The sequence below is a fragment of the Hyperolius riggenbachi genome, chromosome 1, assembly GCF_040937935.1.
Source record: "Hyperolius riggenbachi isolate aHypRig1 chromosome 1, aHypRig1.pri, whole genome shotgun sequence".
Classification (NCBI taxonomy): domain Eukaryota; kingdom Metazoa; phylum Chordata; class Amphibia; order Anura; family Hyperoliidae; genus Hyperolius; species Hyperolius riggenbachi.
In genome coordinates, this window is record NC_090646.1 from 12,879,711 (window position 1) to 12,902,784 (window position 23,074).

General features: G+C 51.0%; 1 protein-coding gene across 1 annotated transcript in view; it reads left to right on the forward strand.

The window, feature by feature from the left end:
* Positions 1-1,153: 1,153 nt before the first annotated feature.
* Positions 1,154-23,074, forward strand: part of LOC137544947 (disintegrin and metalloproteinase domain-containing protein 10-like) — a 94,542-nt gene continuing 72,621 nt past the window's right edge. Inside the window, exon 1 of the mRNA XM_068266044.1 lies at positions 1,154-1,240. Within this exon, the coding sequence (XP_068122145.1) occupies positions 1,180-1,240 (61 nt within the window). The 5' untranslated portion in view covers positions 1,154-1,179. The remainder of the gene's footprint in view (positions 1,241-23,074) is intronic.

The window sequence follows — 23,074 nt, forward strand, 5'->3', positions numbered from 1 at the left end:
CTCCGCTGTCTGCATGCTTGTTCCAGGTGTGACTCCCCTGGCTGCATGCTTGTTCCAGGTGTGACTCTGCTGGCTGCATGCTTGTTCCAGGTATGACTCCGCTGTCTGCATGCCTGTTCCAGGTGTGACTCTGCTGGCTGCATGTCTGTTCCAGGTGTGAATCTGCTGTCTGCATGTCTGTCCCAGGTGTGACTGCTGGCTGCATGCTTGTTCCAGGTGTGACTCCGCTAGCTGCATGCTTGTTCCAGGTGTGACTCCACTGGCTGCATGCTTGTTCCAGGTGTGACTCTGCTGTCTGCATGCTTGTTCCAGGTGTGACTCCACTGTTCCTGGTGTGAATCTGCTGGCTGCATGTCTTTCCCAGGTGTGACCACTACACTCATTTGTTAGGCAAAAACGCTTTCTTTCTTTACCCAGACGGAAGGAAAAAGGTCCAAAGATTCAAAGCGAGTTAACTTTATTAACATACACTGCATAGCTCCCAACTGTCCCTTTTTCGGAGGGACAGTCCCTCTTTGGGAGCCCTGTCCCTCTTTCCTCCTCATTTATCCCTCTTTCAGGACTTTGTCCCTTTTTTATGTAAATATTTAAATTTCTCTACTAAAAAATGTGTTTGATTGACTCTAAACTTTATTCCCATCCTTTAAATTGATATATTACTAATTGTAAAATGTTTACATGAAGGGAAATGAACCAGGATAGAAAGGACGAGTGTGGTTTGAATTATAAATCAACATACTTTTCTCATGACATTTTTTTTGTATGCCTGACTAGGGGTGTAATGGGGTCGTGATCAGGGGTGTGGCATGGGTGTGGCTTAATTGTCCCTCTTTCTCATCTCAAAAAGTTGGGAGGTATGTACACTGTTTGGCAGCCTTGAAAATGGGAGTTTGGATTGTTTTTAATTGGTGTATGTTGATAAAGTTTACTTCTTTTAAATGCACATTTTATCTTTTTCCTTCTCTCTGGGTATCCCCTTTAAATACTTTTATTTTTGTAATTATGAAAGGCCCAGCCATGCTTGACAGGCAGGCAGATTTGTGTGAGTGGAGATCCCCTTTATAGAGCACACTTGTTGTACAGGTATTGTGTTACCAGCGTGTCTGTACATGTGTGGCGGGGGCTGTACATAGCTTATCAGGAAATGACATTAGAGCTGCTCACACTCTCGGGGACACCATGTTGTCAGGCCGGGGTCTTCCTGCCCTCCTGATGGTCACCACAGCTGCCCTGCTGACTGGTAAGTGATTGTGTGACACCCTGTGCTGCCAGGCTGCTGCGGTGTCACCTGTGCTGGGCCTCGCTAGGTCAGATGAGGAGTGTAGCTGGGAACGGAATTCCTCACATACTGACTGTATCCTGGAATGCTCTATCTGACACTGGGGAAACCACAAGGCAGAGAGTCATTAACCGGATCCATGGCACCATCTCTGCCGGGCTATGCCAATTCACCTGTGCCTGCAGCTCCTACAGTGCCTGGCAAGGCTGGCAGCACCACAGTGCCAGCATAATAGTGCCACCACAGTGTCAGCTCCTATAGTGCCTGGCAGCAGCACAGTGCCAGCTCCTATAGTGCCTGGCAGCACCACAGTGCCACCTCCTATAGTGCCTGGCAGCAGCACAGTGCCAGCTCCTATAGTGCCTGGCAGCACCACAGTGCCACCTCCTATAGTGCCTGGCAGCGGCACAGTGCCAGCTCCTACAGTGCCTGGCAGCAGCACAGTGCCAGCTCCTATAGTGCCTGGCAGCACCACAGTGCCAGCTCCTATAGTGCCTGGCAGCACCACAGTGCCAGCTCCTACAGTGCCTGGTAGCAGCACAGTGCCAGCTCCTACAGTGCCACCACAGTGACAGCTCCTACAGTGCCACCACAGTGCCAGCATAATAGTGCCACCACAGTGCCAGCATAATAGTGCCACCACAGTGCCAGCTCCTATAGTGCCTGGCAGCACCACAGTGCCACCTCCTATAGTGCCTGGCAGCAGCACAGTGCCAGCTTCTATAGTGCCACCACAGTGCCAGCTCCTATAGTGCCTGGCAGCAGCACAGTGCCAGCTCCTATAGTGCCTGGCAGCACCACAGTGCCAGCTCCTATAGTGCCTGGCTGCACCACAGTGCCACCTCCTATAGTGCCTGGCAGCAGCACAGTGCCAGCTCCTATAGTGCCTGGCAGCACCACAGTGCCAGCTCCTACAGTGCCTGGCAGCACCACAGTGCCAGCTCCTATAGTGCCTGGCAGCACCACAGTGCCACCTCCTATAGTGCCTGGCAGCTCCACAGTGCCACCTCCTACAGTGCCTGGCAGCACCACAGTGCCAGCTCCTATAGTGCCTGGCAGCACCACAGTGCCACCTCCTATAGTGCCTGGCAGCTCCACAGTGCCACCTCCTACAGTGCCTGGTAGCAGCACAGTGTCAGCTCCTATAGTTCCTGGCAGCACCACAGTGCCACCTCCTATAGTGCCTGGCAGCTCCACAGTGCCACCTCCTACAGTGCCTGGCAGCACCACAGTGCCACCTCCTACAGTGCCTGGCAGCACCACAGTGCCACCTCCTATAGTGCCTGGCAGCTCCACAGTGCCACCTCCTACAGTGCCTGGCAGCACCACAGTGCCACCTCCTACAGTGCCTGGCAGCACCACAGTGCCACCTCCTACAGTGCCTGGCAGCACCACAGTGCCACCTCCTACAGTGCCTGGCAGCTCCACAGTGCAACCTCCTACAGTGCCTGGCAGCACCACAGTGCCACCTCCTATAGTGCCTGGCAGCTCCACAGTGCCACCTCCTACAGTGCCTGGCAGCACCACAGTGCCAGCTCCTATAGTGCCTGGCAGCACCACAGTGCCACCTCCTATAGTGCCTGGCAGCACCACAGTGCCACCTCCTATAGTGTCTGGCAGCACCACAGTGCCAGCTCCTACAGTGCCTGGCAGCACCACAGTGTCAGCTCCTATAGTGCCTGGCAGCACCACAGTGCCACCTCCTATAGTGCCTGGCAGCAGCACAGTGCCACCTCCTATAGTGCCTGGCAGCACCACAGTGCCACCTCCTATAGTGTCTGGCAGCAGCACAGTGCCAGCTCCTACAGTGCCTGGTAGCAGCACAGTGCCACCTCCTATAGTGCCTGGCAGCAGCACAGTGCCAGCTCCTATAGTGCCTGGCAGCAGCACAGTGCCACCTCCTACAGTGCCTGGTAGCAGCACAGTGTCAGCTCCTATAGTGCCTGGCAGCACCACAGTGCCACCTCCTATAGTGCCTGGCAGCAGCACAGTGCCAGCTTCTATAGTGCCTGGCTGCACCACAGTGCCAGTTCCTATAGTGCCTGGCTGCACCACAGTGCCAGCTCCTACAGTGCCACCACAGTGACAGCTCCTATAGTGCTTGGCAGCAGCACAGTAACAGCTCCTACAGTGCCACCACAGTGCCAGCATAATAGTGCCACCACAGTGCCAGCTCCTATAGTGCCTGGCAGCAGCACAGTGCCAGCTTCTATAGTGCCTGGCAGCACCACAGTGCCAGCTCTTATAGTGCCTGGCAGCACCACAGTGCCAGCTCCTATAGTGCCTGGTAGCAGCACAGTGTCAGCTCCTATAGTGCCTGGCAGCACCACAGTGCCAGCTCCTACAGTGCCTGGCAGCACCACAGTGCCAGCTCCTATAGTGCCTGGCTGCACCACAGTGCCAGTTCCTATAGTGCCTGGCTGCACCACAGTGCCAGCTCCTATAGTGCCTGGCAGCTCCACAGTGCCAGCTCCTATAGTGCCTGGCAGCTCCACAGTGCCAGCTCCTATAGTGCCTGGCAGCACCACAGTGCCACCTCCTATAGTGCCTGGCAGCAGCACAGTGCCACCTCCTATAGTGCCTGGCAGCACCACAGTGCCAGCTCCTACAGTGCCTGGTAGCAGCACAGTGTCAGCTCCTATAGTGCCTGGCAGCACCACAGTGCCACCTCCTATAGTGCCTGGCAGCACCACAGTGCCACCTCCTATAGTGCCTGGCAGCACCACAGTGCCAGCTCCTACAGTGCCTGGTAGCAGCACAGTGTCAGCTCCTATAGTGCCTGGCAGCACCACAGTGCCACCTCCTATAGTGCCTGGCAGCAGCACAGTGCCAGCTCCTATAGTGCCTGGCAGCTCCACAGTGCCAGCTCCTATAGTGCCTGGCAGCACCACAGTGCCACCTCCTATAGTGCCTGGCAGCAGCACAGTGCCAGCTCCTATAGTGCCTGGCAGCACCACAGTGCCACCTCCTATAGTGCCTGGCAGCAGCACAGTGCCAGCTCCTATAGTGCCTGGCAGCTCCACAGTGCCATCTCCTATAGTACCTGGCAGCACCACAGTGCCACCTCCTATAGTGCCTGGCAGCAGCACAGTGCCAGCTCCTATAGTGCCTGGCAGCACCACAGTGCCACCTCCTATAGTGCCTGGCAGCAGCACAGTGCCAGCTCCTATAGTGCCTGGCAGCACCACAGTGCCAGCTCCTACAGTGCCTGGTAGCAGCACAGTGTCAGCTCCTATAGTGCCTGGCAGCACCACAGTGCCACCTCCTATAGTGCCTGGCAGCAGCACAGTGCCAGCTCCTATAGTGCCTTGCAGCTCCACAGTGCCAGCTCCTATAGTGCCTGGCAGCACCACAGTGCCACCTCCTATAGTGCCTGGCAGCACCACAGTGCCACCTCCTATAGTGCCTGGTAGCAGCACAGTGTCAGCTCCTATAGTGCCTGGCAGCACCACAGTGCCAGCTCCTATAGTGCCTGGCAGCAGCACAGTGCCAGCTCCTATAGTGCCTGGCAACACCACAGTGCCAGCTCATATAGTGCCTGGCAGCTCCACAGTGCCAGCTCCTATAGTGCCTGGCTGCACCACAGTGCCAGCTCCTATAGTGCCTGGCAGCACCACAGTGCCAGCTCCTATAGTGCCTGGCAGCTCCACAGTGCCAGCTCCTATAGTGCCTGGCTGCACCACAGTGCCAGCTCCTATAGTGCCTGGCAGCAGCACAGTGCCAGCTCCTATAGTGCCTGGCAACACCACAGTGCCAGCTCCTATAGTGCCTGGCAGCTCCACAGTGCCAGCTCCTATAGTGCCTGGCTGCACCACAGTGCCAGCTCCTATAGTGCCTGGCAGCACCACAGTGCCAGCTCCTATAGTGCCTGGCAGCTCCACAGTGCCAGCTCCTATAGTGCCTGGCTGCACCACAGTGCCAGCTCCTATAGTGCCTGGCAGCAGCACAGTGCCAGCTCCTATAGTGCCTGGCAACACCACAGTGCCAGCTCCTATAGTGCCTGGCAGCTCCACAGTGCCAGCTCCTATAGTGCCTGGCTGCACCACAGTGCCAGCTCCTATAGTGCCTGGCAGCACCACAGTGCCAGCTCCTATAGTGCCTGGCAGCTCCACAGTGCCAGCTCCTATAGTGCCTGGCAGCACCACAGTGCCACCTCCTATAGTGCCTGGCAGCGGCACAGTGCCAGCTCCTACAGTGCCTGGCAGCACCACCGTGCCAGCTCCTACAGTGCCTGGTAGCAGCACAGTGTCAGCTCCTATAGTGCCTGGCAGCACCACAGTGCCACCTCCTATAGTGCCTGGCAGCAGCACAGTGCCACCTCCTATAGTGCCTGGCAGCACCACAGTGCCAGCTCCTACAGTGCCTGGTAGCAGCACAGTGTCAGCTCCTATAGTGCCTGGCAGCAGCACAGTGCCAGCTCCTATAGTGCCTGGCAGCTCCACAGTGCCAGCTCCTATAGTGACTGGCAGCACCACAGTGCCAGCTCCTATAGTGACTGGCAGCACCACAGTGCCACCTCCAATAGTGCCTGGCAGCACCACAGTGCCACCTCCTATAGTGCCTGGTAGCAGCACAGTGTCAGCTCCTATAGTGCCTGGCTGCACCACAGTGCCAGCTCCTATAGTGCCTGGCAGCAGCACAGTGCCAGCTCCTATAGTGCCTGGCAACACCACAGTGCCAGCTCCTATAGTGCCTGGCAGCTCAACAGTGCCAGCTCCTATAGTGCCTGGCTGCACCACAGTGCCAGCTCCTATAGTGCCTGGCAGCACCACAGTGCCAGCTCCTATAGTGCCTGGCAGCTCCACAGTGCCAGCTCCTATAGTGCCTGGCAGCACCACAGTGCCACCTCCTATAGTGCCTGGCAGCAGCACAGTGCCAGCTCCTACAGTGCCTGGTAGCACCACAGTGCCAGCTCCTACTGTGCCTGGTAGCAGCACAGTGTCAGCTCCTATAGTGCCTGGCAGCACCACAGTGCCACCTCCTATAGTGCCTGGCAGCACCACAGTGCCACCTCCTATAGTGTCTGGCAGCACCACAGTGCCAGCTCCTACAGTGCCTGGTAGCAGCACAGTGCCGCCTCCTATAGTGCCTGGCAGCAGCACAGTGCCAGCTCCTATAGTGCCTGGCAGCAGCACAGTGCCACCTCCTACAGTGCCTGGTAGCAGCACAGTGTCAGCTCCTATAGTGCCTGGCAGCACCACAGTGCCACCTCCTATAGTGCCTGGCAGCAGCACAGTGCCAGCTCCTATAGTGCCTGGCAGCTCCACAGTGCCAGCTCCTATAGTGCCTGGCAGCACCACAGTGCCACCTCCTATAGTGCCTGGCAGCACCACAGTGACACCTCCTATAGTGCCTGGCAGCACCACAGTGCCAGCTCCTACAGTGCCTGGTAGCAGCACAGTGCCACCTCCTATAGTGCCTGGCAGCAGCACAGTGCCAGCTCCTATAGTGCCTGGCAGCAGCACAGTGCCACCTCCTACAGTGCCTGGTAGCAGCACAGTGTCAGCTCCTATAGTGCCTGGCAGCACCACAGTGCCACCTCCTATAGTGCCTGGCAGCAGCACAGTGCCAGCTCCTATAGTGCCTGGCAGCTCCACAGTGCCAGCTCCTATAGTGCCTGGCAGCACCACAGTGCCACCTCCTATAGTGCCTGGCAGCAGCACAGTGCCAGCTCCTATAGTGCCTGGCAGCACCACAGTGCCACCTCCTATAGTGCCTGGCAGCAGCACAGTGCCAGCTCCTATAGTGCCTGGCAGCTCCACAGTGCCAGCTCCTATAGTGCCTGGTAGCACCACAGTGCCACCTCCTATAGTGCCTAGCAGCAGCACAGTGCCAGCTCCTATAGTGCCTGGCAGCACCACAGTGCCACCTCCTATAGTGCCTGGCAGCAGCACAGTGCCAGCTCCTATAGTGCCTGGCAGCACCACAGTGCCAGCTCCTACAGTGCCTGGTAGCAGCACAGTGTCAGCTCCTATAGTGCCTGGCAGCACCACAGTGCCACCTCCTATAGTGCCTGGCAGCAGCACAGTGCCAGCTCCTATAGTGCCTGGCAGCTCCACAGTGCCAGCTCCTATAGTGCCTGGCAGCACCACAGTGCCACCTCCTATAGTGCCTGGCAGCACCACAGTGCCACCTCCTATAGTGCCTGGTAGCAGCACAGTGTCAGCTCCTATAGTGCCTGGCAGCTCCACAGTGCCACCTCCTACAGTGCCTGGCAGCAGCACAGTGCCACCTCCTATAGTGCCTGGCAGCAGCACAGTGCCAGCTCCTATAGTGCCTGGCAGCAGCACAGTGCCAGCTCCGATAGTGCCTGGCTGCACCACAGTGCCACCTCCTATAGTGCCTGGCAGCAGCACAGTGCCACCTCCTATAGTGCCTGGCAGCTCCACAGTGCCACCTCCTACAGTGCCTGGCAGCAGCACAGTGCCACCTCCTATAGTGCCTGGCAGCAGCACAGTGCCAGCTCCTATAGTGCCTGGCAGCACCACAGTGCCACCTCCTATAGTGCCTGGCAGCAGCACAGTGCCAGCTCCTACAGTGCCTGGCAGCAGCACAGTGCCAGCTCCTACAGTGCCTGGCAGCAGCACAGTGCCAGCTCCTATAGTGCGTGGCTGCACCACAGTGCCAGCTCCTATAGTGCCTGGCAGCACCACAGTGCCACCTCCTATAGTGCCTGGCAGCACCACAGTGCCACCTCCTATAGTGCCTGGCAGCACCACAGTGCCACCTCCTATAGTGCCTGGCTGCACCACAGTGCCACCTCCAATAGTGCCTGGCAGCACCACAGTACCAGCTCCTATAGTGCCTGGCAGCAGCACAGTGTCAGCTCCTATAGTGCCTGGCAGCACCACAGTGCCAGCTCCTATAGTGCCTGGCAGCACCACAGTGCCACCTCCTATAGTGCCTGGCAGCACCACAGTGCCAGCTCCTATAGTGCCTGGCAGCACCACAGTGCCTCCTCCTATAGTGCCTGGCAGCACCACAGTGCCACCTCCTATAGTGCCTGGCAGCACCACAGTGCCACCTCCTATAGTGCCTGGCAGCACCACAGTGCCACCTCCTATAGTGCCTGGCTGCACCACAGTGCCACCTCCAATAGTGCCTGGCAGCACCACAGTGCCAGCTCCTATAGTGCCTGGCAGCACCACAGTGCCACCTCCTATAGTGCCTGGCAGCACCACAGTGCCAGCTCCTATAGTGCCACCACAGTGACAGCTCCTATAGTGCCTGGCAGCAGCACAGTGCCAGCTTTTCCTTTAACGTATATGTGCTGTAACATGCATTTATAGATTACCTGTCGCGGTGCCTGTCCGTCGTCTGCTGCACTTCTATTAGCTGCATACACGCTGCTGCCGTGGCACATGTGTGACGTCTAACAAGCGCTGTATGCCATGTGACGGCAGCCATATATGCCGCTAATAGAAAGCGAGCACTGCGTCACAGGACAGGTAATACAGTATATAAACGCACACTTATAGCACATTTATACATTGCGGGAACAGCGCCGTGGGTTATGTCGCATTTGTCACCTGTCCCGATAACGCTCGCCATTACCGCCGTGCACCTGATCCAGCAAGTCAGCCATACATCTTGCAGCATGTCTGACCAATTAATGCGACCAATTTCGGCCTGAAATTGGTTGCATTGTCGGTCGGGCATGCACTTGGCGGCAGCGATTTTCATCCGATCCGATTATAATAATCGATTTGCCTGATGTATGGCCACCTTAAAGAGAAACTCTAACCAAGAATTGAACTTCATCCCAATCAGTAGCTGATACCCCCTTTTACATGAAAAATCTATTCCTTTTCACAAACAGACCATCAGGGGGCGCTGTATGGCTGATATTGTGGTGAAACCCCTCCCACAGTGTGATGTCAGGACCATGGTGCTGACATCACACTGTGGGAGCCTTGTTGCATTGTGGGAAATAACAGCTGTTTACAGCTGTTTCCAACTGCTAAAAAAGCAAGCAGCATCTCCTTCCACTGACATCACCTGCCAGCAGTGTAAATGTCACCATGTGATAAATGTCAGCATGTAAATCTGGGAGAGGAAAGATCTTACAATGGGCAAACACTGACTAAATCATATATATAAATATTGTAAAAATGGAGCACTTTTTCTATTATATTATTTTCACTGGAGTTCCTCTTTAAGTGTATGGTAAAATGGGGTGCAGCAAAATATCAAAAAGTGATTAACCCTTTGCACACAGAGTCCCCGGCATAGCAGCCACTCAAGCACAGCCAATTCAGGAAACAGCTTCTCTCCCTGCAGACAAAATAATAGATACAAGAACATGGATGATTCTGTGTATGTCAGTGTCTACAAAGCATCGTCTGTCTTTATTTCATAGGATGGTACCGTACATCAAAGCTTATAGCCATCAAATAATCTCCCATCAGTGGCTGCAATTTTTTTTTTTGCTATTTTATTTATGTAATGCTTAAAGAGAACCAGAGAGGAAGCACCCTCATGTATTTTATTACATTTATCAGTGGGAACATGACAGTAAACACCCTGCTTTAGTTTCATCCTTTTACTGCTCAATCTGCCTGTTATCAGCTCTGGTAAGAATCCCTGACTAAGCATTCAGTCTAGGTTTGACCTGGAATCATTATAGCTGAGTCAGTCTTCTGTGAAGTCTTTTCAAGCCCAAGCCTGCACCCTCCTGGCTCTGCTTTCCTGCTTTGCATACTCAGAGCTCTGATGACATGGGAGGGCTGCTCTGCTGAGAAAGAAGCTCTGAAACAACAGACAAGTGTGGCTGCTCTGTGATCTGTGTGCACTGTGCAGTCATCATTATTATCTATGCAGTTTCATTCCTATGAGAGACACTTCCTACAGGCAACCGCACAGACAACATACCAGAATAATAAAGTTGAAAGCACGCAGATGAAAGGCTGCAGCAGCAGCAGCCCTGCTTGTCTATAGTTTCATAGAGCCTAGACAGCACATCCAGAACAACTCATAACCCGGAAGCAGAAGGGATATGAGAGTTTTCCTGGAGCAATAATGGATAAAAAACACTCAAAAGGCGCACAAGAGCTGCAAAATTATCAGGTAGAGCATTTATTCTTTACAAGCTATCGACTGCTATGTTTATTTTGTGTGAAACATTCACCTCTGGTTTCCTTTAAAAGAAATAAATAGATAAAAAGTATTTTTGTTAGGAAAATGTTATATATAAAGAAAAATAATGTGGATTGTTCAGCGCTCCACCTGCTGGCTGGCTCTGTCAGCACATGAAATGCCTTGTTTTGCAGCAGTGCAGTAAGTAACCAAAAGCTTGGTTATCTGTCACTGAGTCTGGGGACTTTGATCTGGTGATGTCAGAGGCTGGTTGACAAAGACTTACAGTTAACACGGAAATGCTTATTTGTAATATTTAATATGCTTGCCATTATATTTCTAAATATTGGGTTTGTTTGCAATATAATAACACAATACTTTCTTCTGCAATAAATACAATACATTTAATGGCACTTTATAGAAAAACAAAGAGTCAGTTATTTTCAATTAAAAAAGTATACGTGTGTGTCTTTAAACCAAAAAGTAGCCACAAATTCCTCCATCACATGAGAGAGAAGCAGCACCCACATTACATCACTTCCGGGAGGCGGGGGAAGGTGTATTCAGATTACCGTACTCCTTTATGCCCATGTAAGCCAGGTGTATGGTCAGAGCTGCTGGCAAGTATATACTGTATATAGCTAGATCGATAGATAGATCATACAGGCTCTTCTAGAACTTTGCAGGCTGTCCAGCAAAACTGGGCTGACTTAGATCCTGCAAGACCCTCACCCAGGTGACTAATTACAGGGGAGCAGCCTTTGCGACTGCAGGGGGGCCCGGAGCTGCAAGGGGGCCCCAACTGCTACTTCACTCACTCCCATAAAAGGGATAACATGATAATGATAAATGTCCACACTTGTTTTCTGACCCTTGCAAGATGGACCCCCAGACTATGGGGGTTACTATGGGTAGGGGTGCATCCTCCCCTTACCCCCAGCTCCATGCCGAGGTGTCCCCCCTGTCCTCAGATGTCCATCTGCAGCCTTTTCTTCCCCCCAGCTCCATGCTGCGGTGTCCCCGAGCTTCAGTCTATGGGGAAGAAGTACAACAACTTATGTTTCTATAGGAGCTGATGATCTTGCGGGCGGGACCATGGCTTCATTATTGGGCCAATCACTGCACTTGCAGTAGCAGCAAGTGCAGTGATTGGCCCAATTATGGAGTCATGGTCCTGCCCACGAGACCATTGCCTCCAGTAATAACACGAGTTTCAATACTTTTTCCCTTTCCTGCTTCTAGGGCTTACTTTTGGGTGGGGCTTATGTTTTGAGCATGCACCAAAATTCCTACTAGGGTTTACTTTCAGGGGATGTCTTAATTTTGGGAAAACATGGTAGAACAGCCAAAATACACTACAATTCAATGTAAAAAGGAGAGAGTGGTAGATTTACCTGGGTATATGACGCAGGTAGTCACATTTCTAAAACAGCTTTTACGACATAAGGCGTAGGCAAGGGAAAGGGTATGAACATTGGGAGACCCCAGCCTCATGTGATGGCCCTGCCCTCCACCCCTCCCCGAGATTAAATATTGCCTATTGACCCGAGCCCCTCCCCCGATGACATAGCAGTGCCCGGCAGCAGAGCGCCATACATTACCAACTTCTAGCGGAGCGACACGTCCTCCTATGCATGTCATGTGACGTCCTCCTATGCATGTCATGTGACGTCCTCCTATGCATGTCATGTGACGTCCTCCTATGCATGTCATGTGACGTCCTCCTATGCATGTCATGTGACGTCCTCCTATGCATGTCATGTGACGTCCTCCTATGCATGTCATGTGACGTCCTCCTATGCATGTCATGTGACGTCCTGCTATGCATGTCATGTGACGTCCTCCTATGCATGTCATGTGATGTCCAGCTATGCATGTCATGTGACGTCCTCCTATGCATGTCATGTGACGTCCTCCTATGCATGTCATGTGACGTCCTGCTATGCATGTCATGTGACGTCCTCCTATGCATGTCATGTGACGTCCTCCTATGCATGTCATGTGACGTCCTCCTATGCATGTCATGTGACGTCCATCAGGGAGCAGACACATTGGGCTCGGTCAAATTTCAAGTTTTCTCCTAGATTATATTTTCACATTATAAAGAGACAGCCCTTTCAAGCCACCAGCTAGCAAGAAAAATAATCATGACAGGACTTTTTCACCTACTTTTTTTGGAATTTTTCAGTTGCAGAGTGCTAAAGATATTTTAAACAGAAGCTGAAATATTATCTCCTAGGAGAAAACTCAGAAGGAAAAGTGAATTGGATCAGGCCTTAAAGCCTAATCTCGATTAGCCGCCGGATCGACTCTGCCGCATCCCCGCGTGTACGTCGATCCCCCCTCGTCCCCGCCGGCGCCGCTTATCTTCCGCTCGATTCCCTGCCATGGTCCACTCGTGGGGAACGAGCAGGGAATCGGCCGCGGCGAGATCGGACCTGTCGGATCTTATCGAATCGAGCCGCATCAGCGGCTCGATTGATAAGACACATCGCTCCGTGTAGACCCGGCTATAGACTGCTGCAATCTGCTCCTCACCAGAAGTGGACCCCCCTCCAAATCCCTGCCCCCCCCAAAGGCAGGGGTCATGGGGAGTATGGCCCTGATAGCATAGCTCTAGGCGACTAATATCACAGAACTATATCACAGCCGGTGTGGCCTTCATCAGTGCTCATTGTAGGCTGGACCTGGATCTGGGCACAGTCCATAGCAGTGTCCTGCCAGGGGCTGTCATCATTAGGGCCCTGATTTGCTAAACTGCGGTAAATTTGTATGTACACACATGAGTCCATCTTGTGGTATGTGCACACATTAGTGCATCTTGTGGTATGTACACACATTAGTGCATCTTGTGGTATGTACACACATTAGTGCATCTTGTGATATGTACACACATTAGTGCATCTTGTGGTATGTACACACATTAGTGCATCTTGTGGTATGTACACACATTAGTGCATCTTGTGGTATGTACACACATTAGTGCATCTTGTGATATGTACACACATTAGTCCATCTTGTGGTATGTACACACATTAGTCCATCTTGTGGTATGTACACACATTAGTCCATCTTGTGATATGTACACACATTTGTGCATCTTGTGGTATGTACACACATTAGTCCATCTTGTGGTATGTACACACATTAGTCCATCTTGTGGTATGTACACACATGAGTCCATCTTGTGGTATGTGCACACATTAGTGCATCTTGTGGTATGTACACACATTAGTGCATCTTGTGGTATGTACACACATTGGTGCATCTTGTGGTATGTACACACATTAGTCCATCTTGTGGTATGTACACACATTAGTGCATCTTGTGGTATGTACACACATTAGTGCATCTTGTGGTATGTACACACATTGGTGCATCTTGTGGTATGTACACACATTAGTCCATCTTGTGGTATGTACACACATTAGTCCATCTTGTGGTATGTACACACATTAGTCCATCTTGTGGTATGTACACACATTAGTCCATCTTGTGGTATGTACACACATTAGTTCATCTTGTGGTATGTACACACATTTGTGCATCTTGTGGTATGTACACACATTAGTCCATCTTGTGGTATGTACACACATTAGTCCATCTTGTGGTATGTACACACATTAGTCCATCTTGTGATATGTACACACATTAGTCCATCTTGTGGTATGTACACACATTAGTCCATCTTGTGGTATGTGCACACATTAGTCCATCTTGTGGTATGTACACACATTAGTCCATCTTGTGGTATGTACACACATTAGTCCATCTTGTGGTATGTACACACATTAGTCCATCTTGTGGTATGTACACACATTAGTCCATCTTGTGGTATGTGCACACATTAGTGCATCTTGTGGTATGTACACACATTAGTGCATCTTGTGGTATGTACACACATTGGTGCATCTTGTGGTATGTACACACATTAGTCCATCTTGTGGTATGTACACACATTAGTCCATCTTGTGGTATGTACACACATTAGTGCATCTTGTGGTATGTACACACATTAGTCCATCTTGTGGTATGTACACACATTAGTCCATCTTGTGGTATGTACACACATTAGTCCATCTTGTGGTATGTACACACATTAGTCCATCTTGTGGTATGTACACACATTAGTCCATCTTGTGGTATGTACACACATTAGTCCATCTTGTGGTATGTGCACACATTAGTCCATCTTGTGGTATGTACACACATTAGTGCATCTTGTGGTATGTACACACATTAGTGCATCTTGTGGTATGTACACACATTAGTGCATCTTGTGATATGTACACACATTAGTCCATCTTGTGGTATGTACACACATTAGTCCATCTTGTGGTATGTACACACATTAGTCCATCTTGTGATATGTACACACATTTGTGCATCTTGTGGTATGTACACACATTAGTCCATCTTGTGATATGTACACACATTAGTCCATCTTGTGGTATGTACACACATTAGTCCATCTTGTGGTATGTACACACATTAGTCCATCTTGTGGTATGTACACACATTAGTCCATCTTGTGGTATGTACACACATTAGTGCATCTTGTGGTATGTACACACATTAGTGCATCTTGTGGTATGTACACACATTAGTGCATCTTGTGGTATGTACACACATTAGTGCATCTTGTGGTATGTACACACATTAGTCCATCTTGTGGTATGTACACACATTAGTGCATCTTGTGGTAGGTACACATCACACGTGTTACTTGTATAACAAGCATTGCGTTACGCGAACATTGAGTACGTAACATGGTTGGGAAATGAGGAAAGAAACCGAGAGATCAATATAGTGTAGTAAGTTAGAGGAGTAATAATCACTAAAGCGGGATACCTCAAAGGCAACCACTGAATAGGCAGGAGGGAAGAACAAACCCAATCCCATTCGGGTTAAAAACCTTTATCTCTGTTGAATGAGCAAAAAGGGGTAGCACTCCCCTAGCAAGGGTGGACAATATAATTTGAAAGATCATCGGTTAATAGCACTGTCACTTAGGATAAAATACACTAAAATCCAGTTAAAAAGGAGGCAGTGGGCTGGTGCCGTATTTCTGCCTGCCAGCTGCTCCCACAGATTTTCTGGCCAGTGGCCACTTGTGGTGGCATCTGTCCCTTGTGTTTACATCTGAAAAGGTGGCTGCTCTTTCTACACATTACATGAGATATACTGCCAACTGAATGGTGCTAGTTCCCAACAGATCTGTAGGCTGTATGGGGAGAGTGTTCTTGCAGAGAGCAGAGCAGAGACATCACACATAACATGCAGATCTGAGCTTCACGTCCGGACTTGTAAAGAGTGCATTCATTAGGTAATACAATGACCTCACAGTTGTTCTATACAAATATCTGTAGGCATCGGTAGGCCTTTGTAAATAATGATGTCATAGCTGTTCTGTATGATGTATATGTAGAGATCTGTAGATCATGCACTGCCTGGCATCTCAATCTCCTTACATCAGGTGTAATCACACGACGCAGGAGGAGAAGCAGGCACGAGAGCGTGAGGTGAGTGGAGGAAGCCTATTGCTGGAGCTCGGAGGAGAAGCAGGCACGAGAGCGTGAGGTGAGAGGAGGAAGCCTATTGCTGGAGGTCGTAGGAGAAGCAGGCACGAGAGCGTGAGGTGAGTGGAGGAAGCCTATTGCTGGAGCTCGGAGGAGAAGCAGGCGCGAGAGCGTGAGATGAGTGGAGGAAGCCTATTGCTGGAGCTCGGAGGAGAAGCAGGCACGAGAGCGTGAGGTGAGTGGAGGAAGACTATTGCTGGAGCTCGGAGGAGAAGCAGGCACGAGAGCGTGAGGTGAGTGGAGGAAGCCTATTGCTGGAGCTCGGAGGAGAAGCAGGCGCGACAGCGTGAGGTGAGTGGAGGACTATTGCTGGAGCTTGGAGGAGAAGCAGGCGCGAGAGCGTGAGATGAGTGGAGGAAGCCTATTGCTGGAGCTCGGAGGAGAAGCAGGCGCGACAGCGTGAGGTGAGTGGAGGACTATTGCTGGAGCTTGGAGGAGAAGCAGGTACGAGAGCGTGAGGTGAGTGGAGGACTATTGCTGGAGCTCGGAGGAGAAGCAGGCACAAGAGTGTGAGGTGAGTGGAGGACACCTATTGCTGGAGCTCGGAGGAGAAGCAGGCATGAGAGCGTGAGGTGAGTGGAGGACTATTACTGGAGCTTGGAGGAGAAGCAGGCACAAGAGTGTGAGGTGAGTGGAGGACACCTATTGCTGGAGCTCAGAGGAGAAGTAGGCACAAGAGTGTGAGGTGAGTGGAGGACACCTATTGCTGGAGCTCAGAGGAGAAGTAGGCACAAGAGTGTGAGGTGAGTGGAGGACACCTATTTCTGGAGCTCAGAGGAGAAGCAGGCACGAGAGCGTGAGGTGAGTGGAGGACACCTATTGCTGGAGCTTGGAGGAGAAGCAGGCATGAGAGCGTGAGGTGAGTGGAGGACACCTATTGCTGGAGCTTGGAGGAGAAGCAGGCACGAGAGCATGAGGTGAGTGTAGGACACCCTATTGCTGGAGCTCGGAGGAGAAGCAGGCACGAGAGCGTGAGGTGAGTGGAGGACACCCTATTGCTGGAGCTCGTAGGAGAAGCAGGCACGAGAGCGTGAGGTCAGTGGAGGACACCTATTGCTGGAGCTTGGAGGAGAAGCAGGCACGAGAGCATGAGGGAAGTGGAGGACACCTATTGCTGGAGCTTGGAGGAGAAGCAGGCACGAGAGCGTGAGGTGAGTGGAGGACACCTATTGCTGGAGCTTGGAGGAGAAGCAGGCATGAGAGCATGAGGTGAGTGGAGGACACCTATTGCTGGAGCTTGGAGGAGAAGCAGGCACAAGAGCGTGAGGTGCGTGGAGGACACCTATTGCTGGAGCTTGGAGGAGAAGTTCAGACATCAAACCAACAAACGATGATTCCGGTGATACCTTTAATAACTTACTGTATATGGCATGGAGGACACCTATTGCTGGAGCTTGGAGGAGAAGCAGGCACGAGAGCGTGAGGTGAGTGGAGGACACCTATTGCTGGAGCTTGGAGGAGAAGCAGGCACGAGAGCGTGAGGTGAGTGGAGGACACCTATTGCTGGAGCTCGGAGGAGAAGCAGGCACGAGAGCATGAGGTAAGTGGAGGACACCTATTGCTGGAGCTCGGAGGAGAAGCAGGCACGAGAGCATGAGGTGAGTGGAGGACACCTATTGCTGGAGCTTGGAGGAGAAGCAGGCATGAGAGCGTGAGGTGAGTGGAGGACACCTATTGCTGGAGCTTGGAGGAGAAGCAGGCACGAGAGCATGAGGTGAGTGTAGGACACCCTATTGCTGGAGCTCGGAGGAGAAGCAGGCACGAGAGCGTGAGGTGAGTGGAGGACACCCTATTGCTGGAGCTCGTAGGAGAAGCAGGCACGAGAGCGTGAGGTCAGTGGAGGACACCTATTGCTGGAGCTTGGAGGAGAAGCAGGTACGAGAGCATGAGGGGAGTGGAGGACACCTATTGCTGGAGCTTGGAGGAGAAGCAGGCACGAGAGCGTGAGGTGAGTGGAGGACACCTATTGCTGGAGCTTGGAGGAGAAGCAGGCATGAGAGCATGAGGTGAGTGGAGGACACCTATTGCTGGAGCTTGGAGGAGAAGCAGGCACGAGAGCGTGAGGTGAGTGGAGGACACCTATTGCTGGAGCTTGGAGGTGAAGCAGGCACGAGAGCGTGAGGTGCGTGGAGGACACCTATTGCTGGAGCTTGGAGGAGAAGCAGGCACAAGAGCGTGAGGTGCGTGGAGGACACCTATTGCTGGAGCTTGGAGGAGAAGTTCAGACATCAAACCAACAAACGATGATTCCGGTGATACCTTTAATAACTTACTGTATATGGCGTGGAGGACACCTATTGCTGGAGCTTGGAGGAGAAGCAGGCACGAGAGCGTGAGGTGAGTGGAGGACACCTATTGCTGGAGCTTGGAGGAGAAGCAGGCACGAGAGCGTGAGGTGAGTGGAGGACACCTATTGCTGGAGCTCGGAGGAGAAGCAGGCACGAGAGCATGAGGTAAGTGGAGGACACCTATTGCTGGAGCTCGGAGGAGAAGCAGGCACGAGAGCATGAGGTGAGTGGAGGACACCCTATTGCTGGAGCTTGGAGGAGAAGCAGGCATGAGAGCATGAGGTGAGTGGAGGACACCTATTGCTGGAGCTCGGAGGAGAAGCAGGCACGAGAGCCTGAGGTAAGTGGAGGACACCTAGTGCTGGAGCTTGGAGGAAAAGCAGGCACGAGAGCGTGAGGTGAGTGGAGGACACCTATTGCTGGAGCTCGGAGGAGAAGCAGGCACGAGAGCGTGAGGTGAGTGGAGGACACCTATTGCTGGAGCTTGGAGGAGAAGCAGGCACGAGAGCGTGAGGTCAGTGGAGGACACCTATTGCTGGAGCTCGGAGGAAAAGCAGGCACGAGAGCGTGAGGTGAGTGGAGGACACCTATTGCTGGAGCTTGGAGGAGAAGCAGGCACGAGAGCGTGAAGTGAGTGGAGGACACCTATTGCTGGAGTTTGGAGGAGAAGCTGGCACGAGAGCATGAGGTGCGTGGAGGACACCTATTGCTGGAGCTCAGAGGAGAAGCAGGCACGAGAGCGTGAGGTGAGTGGAGGACACCTATTGCTGGAGCTTGGAGGAGAAGTTCAGACATCAAACCAACAAACGATGATTCCGGTGATACCTTTAATAACTTACTGTATATGGGTTATTGCGAGTTTTCCAAATGTTAAGCTTCTTCTTAAACCATTATACAGAACTGGATCAGAACCTTATGGGTTCTGATACATTTCTGTATAATGCCTGAAGAAGAAGCTTCAAGAAACCATCAGCCAAAAAAATCCTCCCCACAATCTACTCACCCGCAGAAAAACTGCACCTCACGCTGGCGCAGTAGAGGACAACCTTGAGGTCAGCCTCTGCACCGTAGTGTTGGGCGAACACCTAGATGTTCGGGTTCGCGAACGTTCGCCGAACATCGCCGCGATGTTCGGGTGTTCTACCCGAACTCCGAACATAATGGAAGTCAATGGGGACCCGAACTTTCGTGCTTTGTAAAGCTTCCTTACATGCTACATACCCCAAATTTGCAGGGTATGTGCACCTTGGGAGTGGGTACAAGAGGAAAAATTTTTAGCAAAAAGAGCTTATAGTTTTTGAGAAAATCGATTTTAAAGTTTCAAAGGGAAAACTGTCTTTTAAATGCGGGAAATGTCTGTTTTCTTTGCACAGGTAACATGCTTTTTGTCGGCATGCAGTCATAAATGTAATACATATAAGAGGTTCCAGGAAAAGGGACCGGTAACGCTAACCCAGCAGCAGCACACGTGATGGAACAGGAGGAGGGTGGCGCAGGAGGAGAAGGCCACGCTTTGAGACACAACAGCCCAGGCCTTGCATGAGGACAAGAAGCGTGCGGATAGCAATTTGCGTTTTGTCGCCATGCAGTCATAAATTTAATACAGATGAGAGGTTCAATAAACAGGGACCGGAAACGCTAACCCATCACAGATGTTCATTGTTCATGTTACTTGGTTGGGGTCCGGGAGTGTTGCGTAGTCGTTTCCAATCCAGGATTGATTCATTTTAATTTGAGTCAGACGGTCTGCATTTTCTGTGGAGAGGCGGATACGCCGATCTGTGACGATGCCTCCGGCAGCACTAAAACAGCGTTCCGACATAACGCTGGCTGCCGGGCAAGCCAGCACCTCTATTGCGTACATTGCCAGTTTGTGCCAGGTGTCTAGCTTCGATACCCAATAGTTGAAGGGTGCAGATGGATTGTTCAACACAGCTATGCCATCTGACATGTAGTCCTTGACCATCTTCTCCAGGCGATTGGTGTTGGAGGTGGATCTGCACGCTTGCTGTTCTGTGTGCTGCTGCATGGGTGTCAGAACATTTTCCCACTCCAAGGACACTGCCGATACCATTCCCTTTTGGGCACTAGCTGCGGCTTGTGTTGTTTGCTGCCCTCCTGGTCGTCCTGGGTTTGCGGAAGTCAGTCTGTCGGCGAACAACTGGCTAGAGGAGGGGGAGGATGTCAATCTCCTCTTTAAAGTCTCCACAAGGGCCTGCTGGTATTCATCCATTTTGACCTGTCGGACTCTTTCTTCAAGCAGTTTTGGAACATTGTGTTTGTACCGTGGATCCAGAAGGGTATAAACCCAGTAATTGGTGTTGTCCAGAATGCGCACAATGCGTGGGTCGCGTTCAATGCAGTCCTAGGCCGAAGAGGTCATAGCCTAGGGTCACAAAAACCTGTTTATTTGGGCTATTTCAATGGTAGTGATGGTGACGTACATAAATCTCAGCCATGGCCGTTAGCAACGTCTGAATTTCACGAAATGTCTCATGCAGGTAGAAGACATATTGTTAGACTTGGATTCCAAAGATGGGGTCCCTACATCTCTGCAAACCAGAGTTACAGGGGTCCAAAATTGGTAAAATCCCCCATAGACTTTCATTGCCTCCCTATTTCACTTTCCAAAATCTCACATCTTTTCAAACGGCAATGGCTCAGCAGTACCAAATTTTCTAGCATTGTAGGGACCCTTAGGGGGGCGTACGTTAAAAAGGGGCGCTGGGAAAAAAGGGCGCCGGGTTTTTAACGATAAGCATGGATAACGTTTAAAAATGTATTGTACTGTATTTCGTTTAAAATTAATGTTTTATAAAGTTATAAATCATTAAATAATGTGCATTAAATCGGCAATTGTAAAAACGTTAATCTTTCGTTTAAATAGTGAAACGTATAATAACGTTTAAAAAAAATAATTACTAAGTAACCCTCCCTGTACCTACCCCTAACCCCTAGACCCCCCTGTTGATGCCTAAACCTAAGACCCCCCTGTTGGTGCCTAAGTAACCCTCCCTGTACCTACCCCTAACCCCTAGACCCCCCTGTTAGTGCCTAAACCTAAGACCCCCCTGTTGGTGCCTAAACCTAAGACCCCCCTGTTAGTGCCTAAACCTAAGACCCCCCTGTTGGTGCCTAAACCTAAGACCCCCCTGTTGGTGCCTAAACCTAAGACCCCCTGTTGGTGCCTAAACCTAAGACCCCCCTGTTGGTGCCTAAACCTAAGACCCCCCTTTTGGTGCCTAAACCTAAGACCCCCTGTTGGTGCCTAAACCTAAGACCCCCCTGTTGGTGCCTAAACCTAAGACCCCCCTGTTGGTGCCTAAACCTAAGACCCCCCTGTTGGTTTTTTCGTTTAAAAATAATGTAAAAAAAAAAAAGTACTGTTTTTCGTTTAAAAATAATGTTTGAAAAAAAATATTGTACTGTTTTTCGTTTAAAAATAATATTTAAAAATGTATAAATCATTAAATAATGTGTAATCATGAGAAGCAGTAATAAAACATTAAGTCTCCGGGCGCCGCTTTTAAAACGTTATTTTTCTCCGGCGCCCTTTTTTCCTATCGGGCGCCCATTAAACGATATTTATTATAGGAGTGAATGGCGGAGCCCGATTTGTCCACTAGCCTCAGGCGCCTGAATTTACTGTTACCCTTAGGGGGAACATGACTGGTGAGTTTCGGGCCCCTAGGCCAAAGAGGTCATAGCCTAGGGTCACAAAAACCTGTTTATTTGGGCTATTTCAATGGTAGTGATTGTGACGTACATAAATCTCAGCTATGGCCGTTAGCAACGTCTGAATTTCACGAAATGTCTCATGCAGGTAGAAGACATATTGTTAGACTTGGGTTCCAAAGATGGGGTCCCTACATCTCTGCAAACCAGAGTTACAGGGGTCCAAAATTGGTAAAATCCCCCATAGACTTTCATTGCCTCCCTATTTCACTTTCCAAAATCTCACATCTTTTCAAAGGGCAATGGCTCAGCAGTACCAAATTTTCAACATTGTAGGGACCCTTAGGGGGATCATGACTGGTGAGTTTTGCCACTGCTGAGCCATTGCCCTTTGAAATGGTGTGAGATTTTGGAACGGTAAATAGTAGGCCCAATGAAAGCCTATGGGGGATTTTACCAATTTTGGACCCCTGTAACTCTGGTTTGCAGAGATGTAGGGACCCCATCTTTGGAATCCAAGTCTAACAATATGTCTTCTACCTGCATGAGACATTTCGTGAAATTCAGACGTTGCTAACGGCCATAGCTGAGATTTATGTACGTCACCATCACTACCATTGAAATAGCCCAAATAAACAGGTTTTTGTGACCCTAGGCTATGACCTCTTTGGCCTAGGGGCCCGAAACTCACCAGTCATGTTCCCCCTAAGGGTCCCTACAATGCTAGAAAATTTGGTACTGCTGAGCCATTGCCCTTTGAAAAGATGTGAGATTTTGGAAAGTGAAATAGGGAGGCAATGAAAGTCTATGGGGGATTTTACCAATTTTGGACCCCTGTAACTCTAGTTTGCAGAGATGTAGGGACCCCATCTTTGGAATCCAAGTCTAACAATATGTCTTCTACGTGCATGAGACATTTCGTGAAATTCAGACGTTGCTAACGACCATAGCTGAGATTTATGTACGTCACCATCACTACCATTGAAATAGCCCAAATAAACAGGTTTTTGTGACCCTAGGCTATGACCTCTTTGGCCTAGGGGCCCGAAACTCACCAGTCATGTTCCCCCTAAGGGTCCCTACAATGCTAGAAAATTTGGTACTGCTGAGCCATTGCCCTTTGAAAAGATGTGAGATTTTGGAAAGTTAAATAGGGAGGCAATGAAATCCTATGGGGG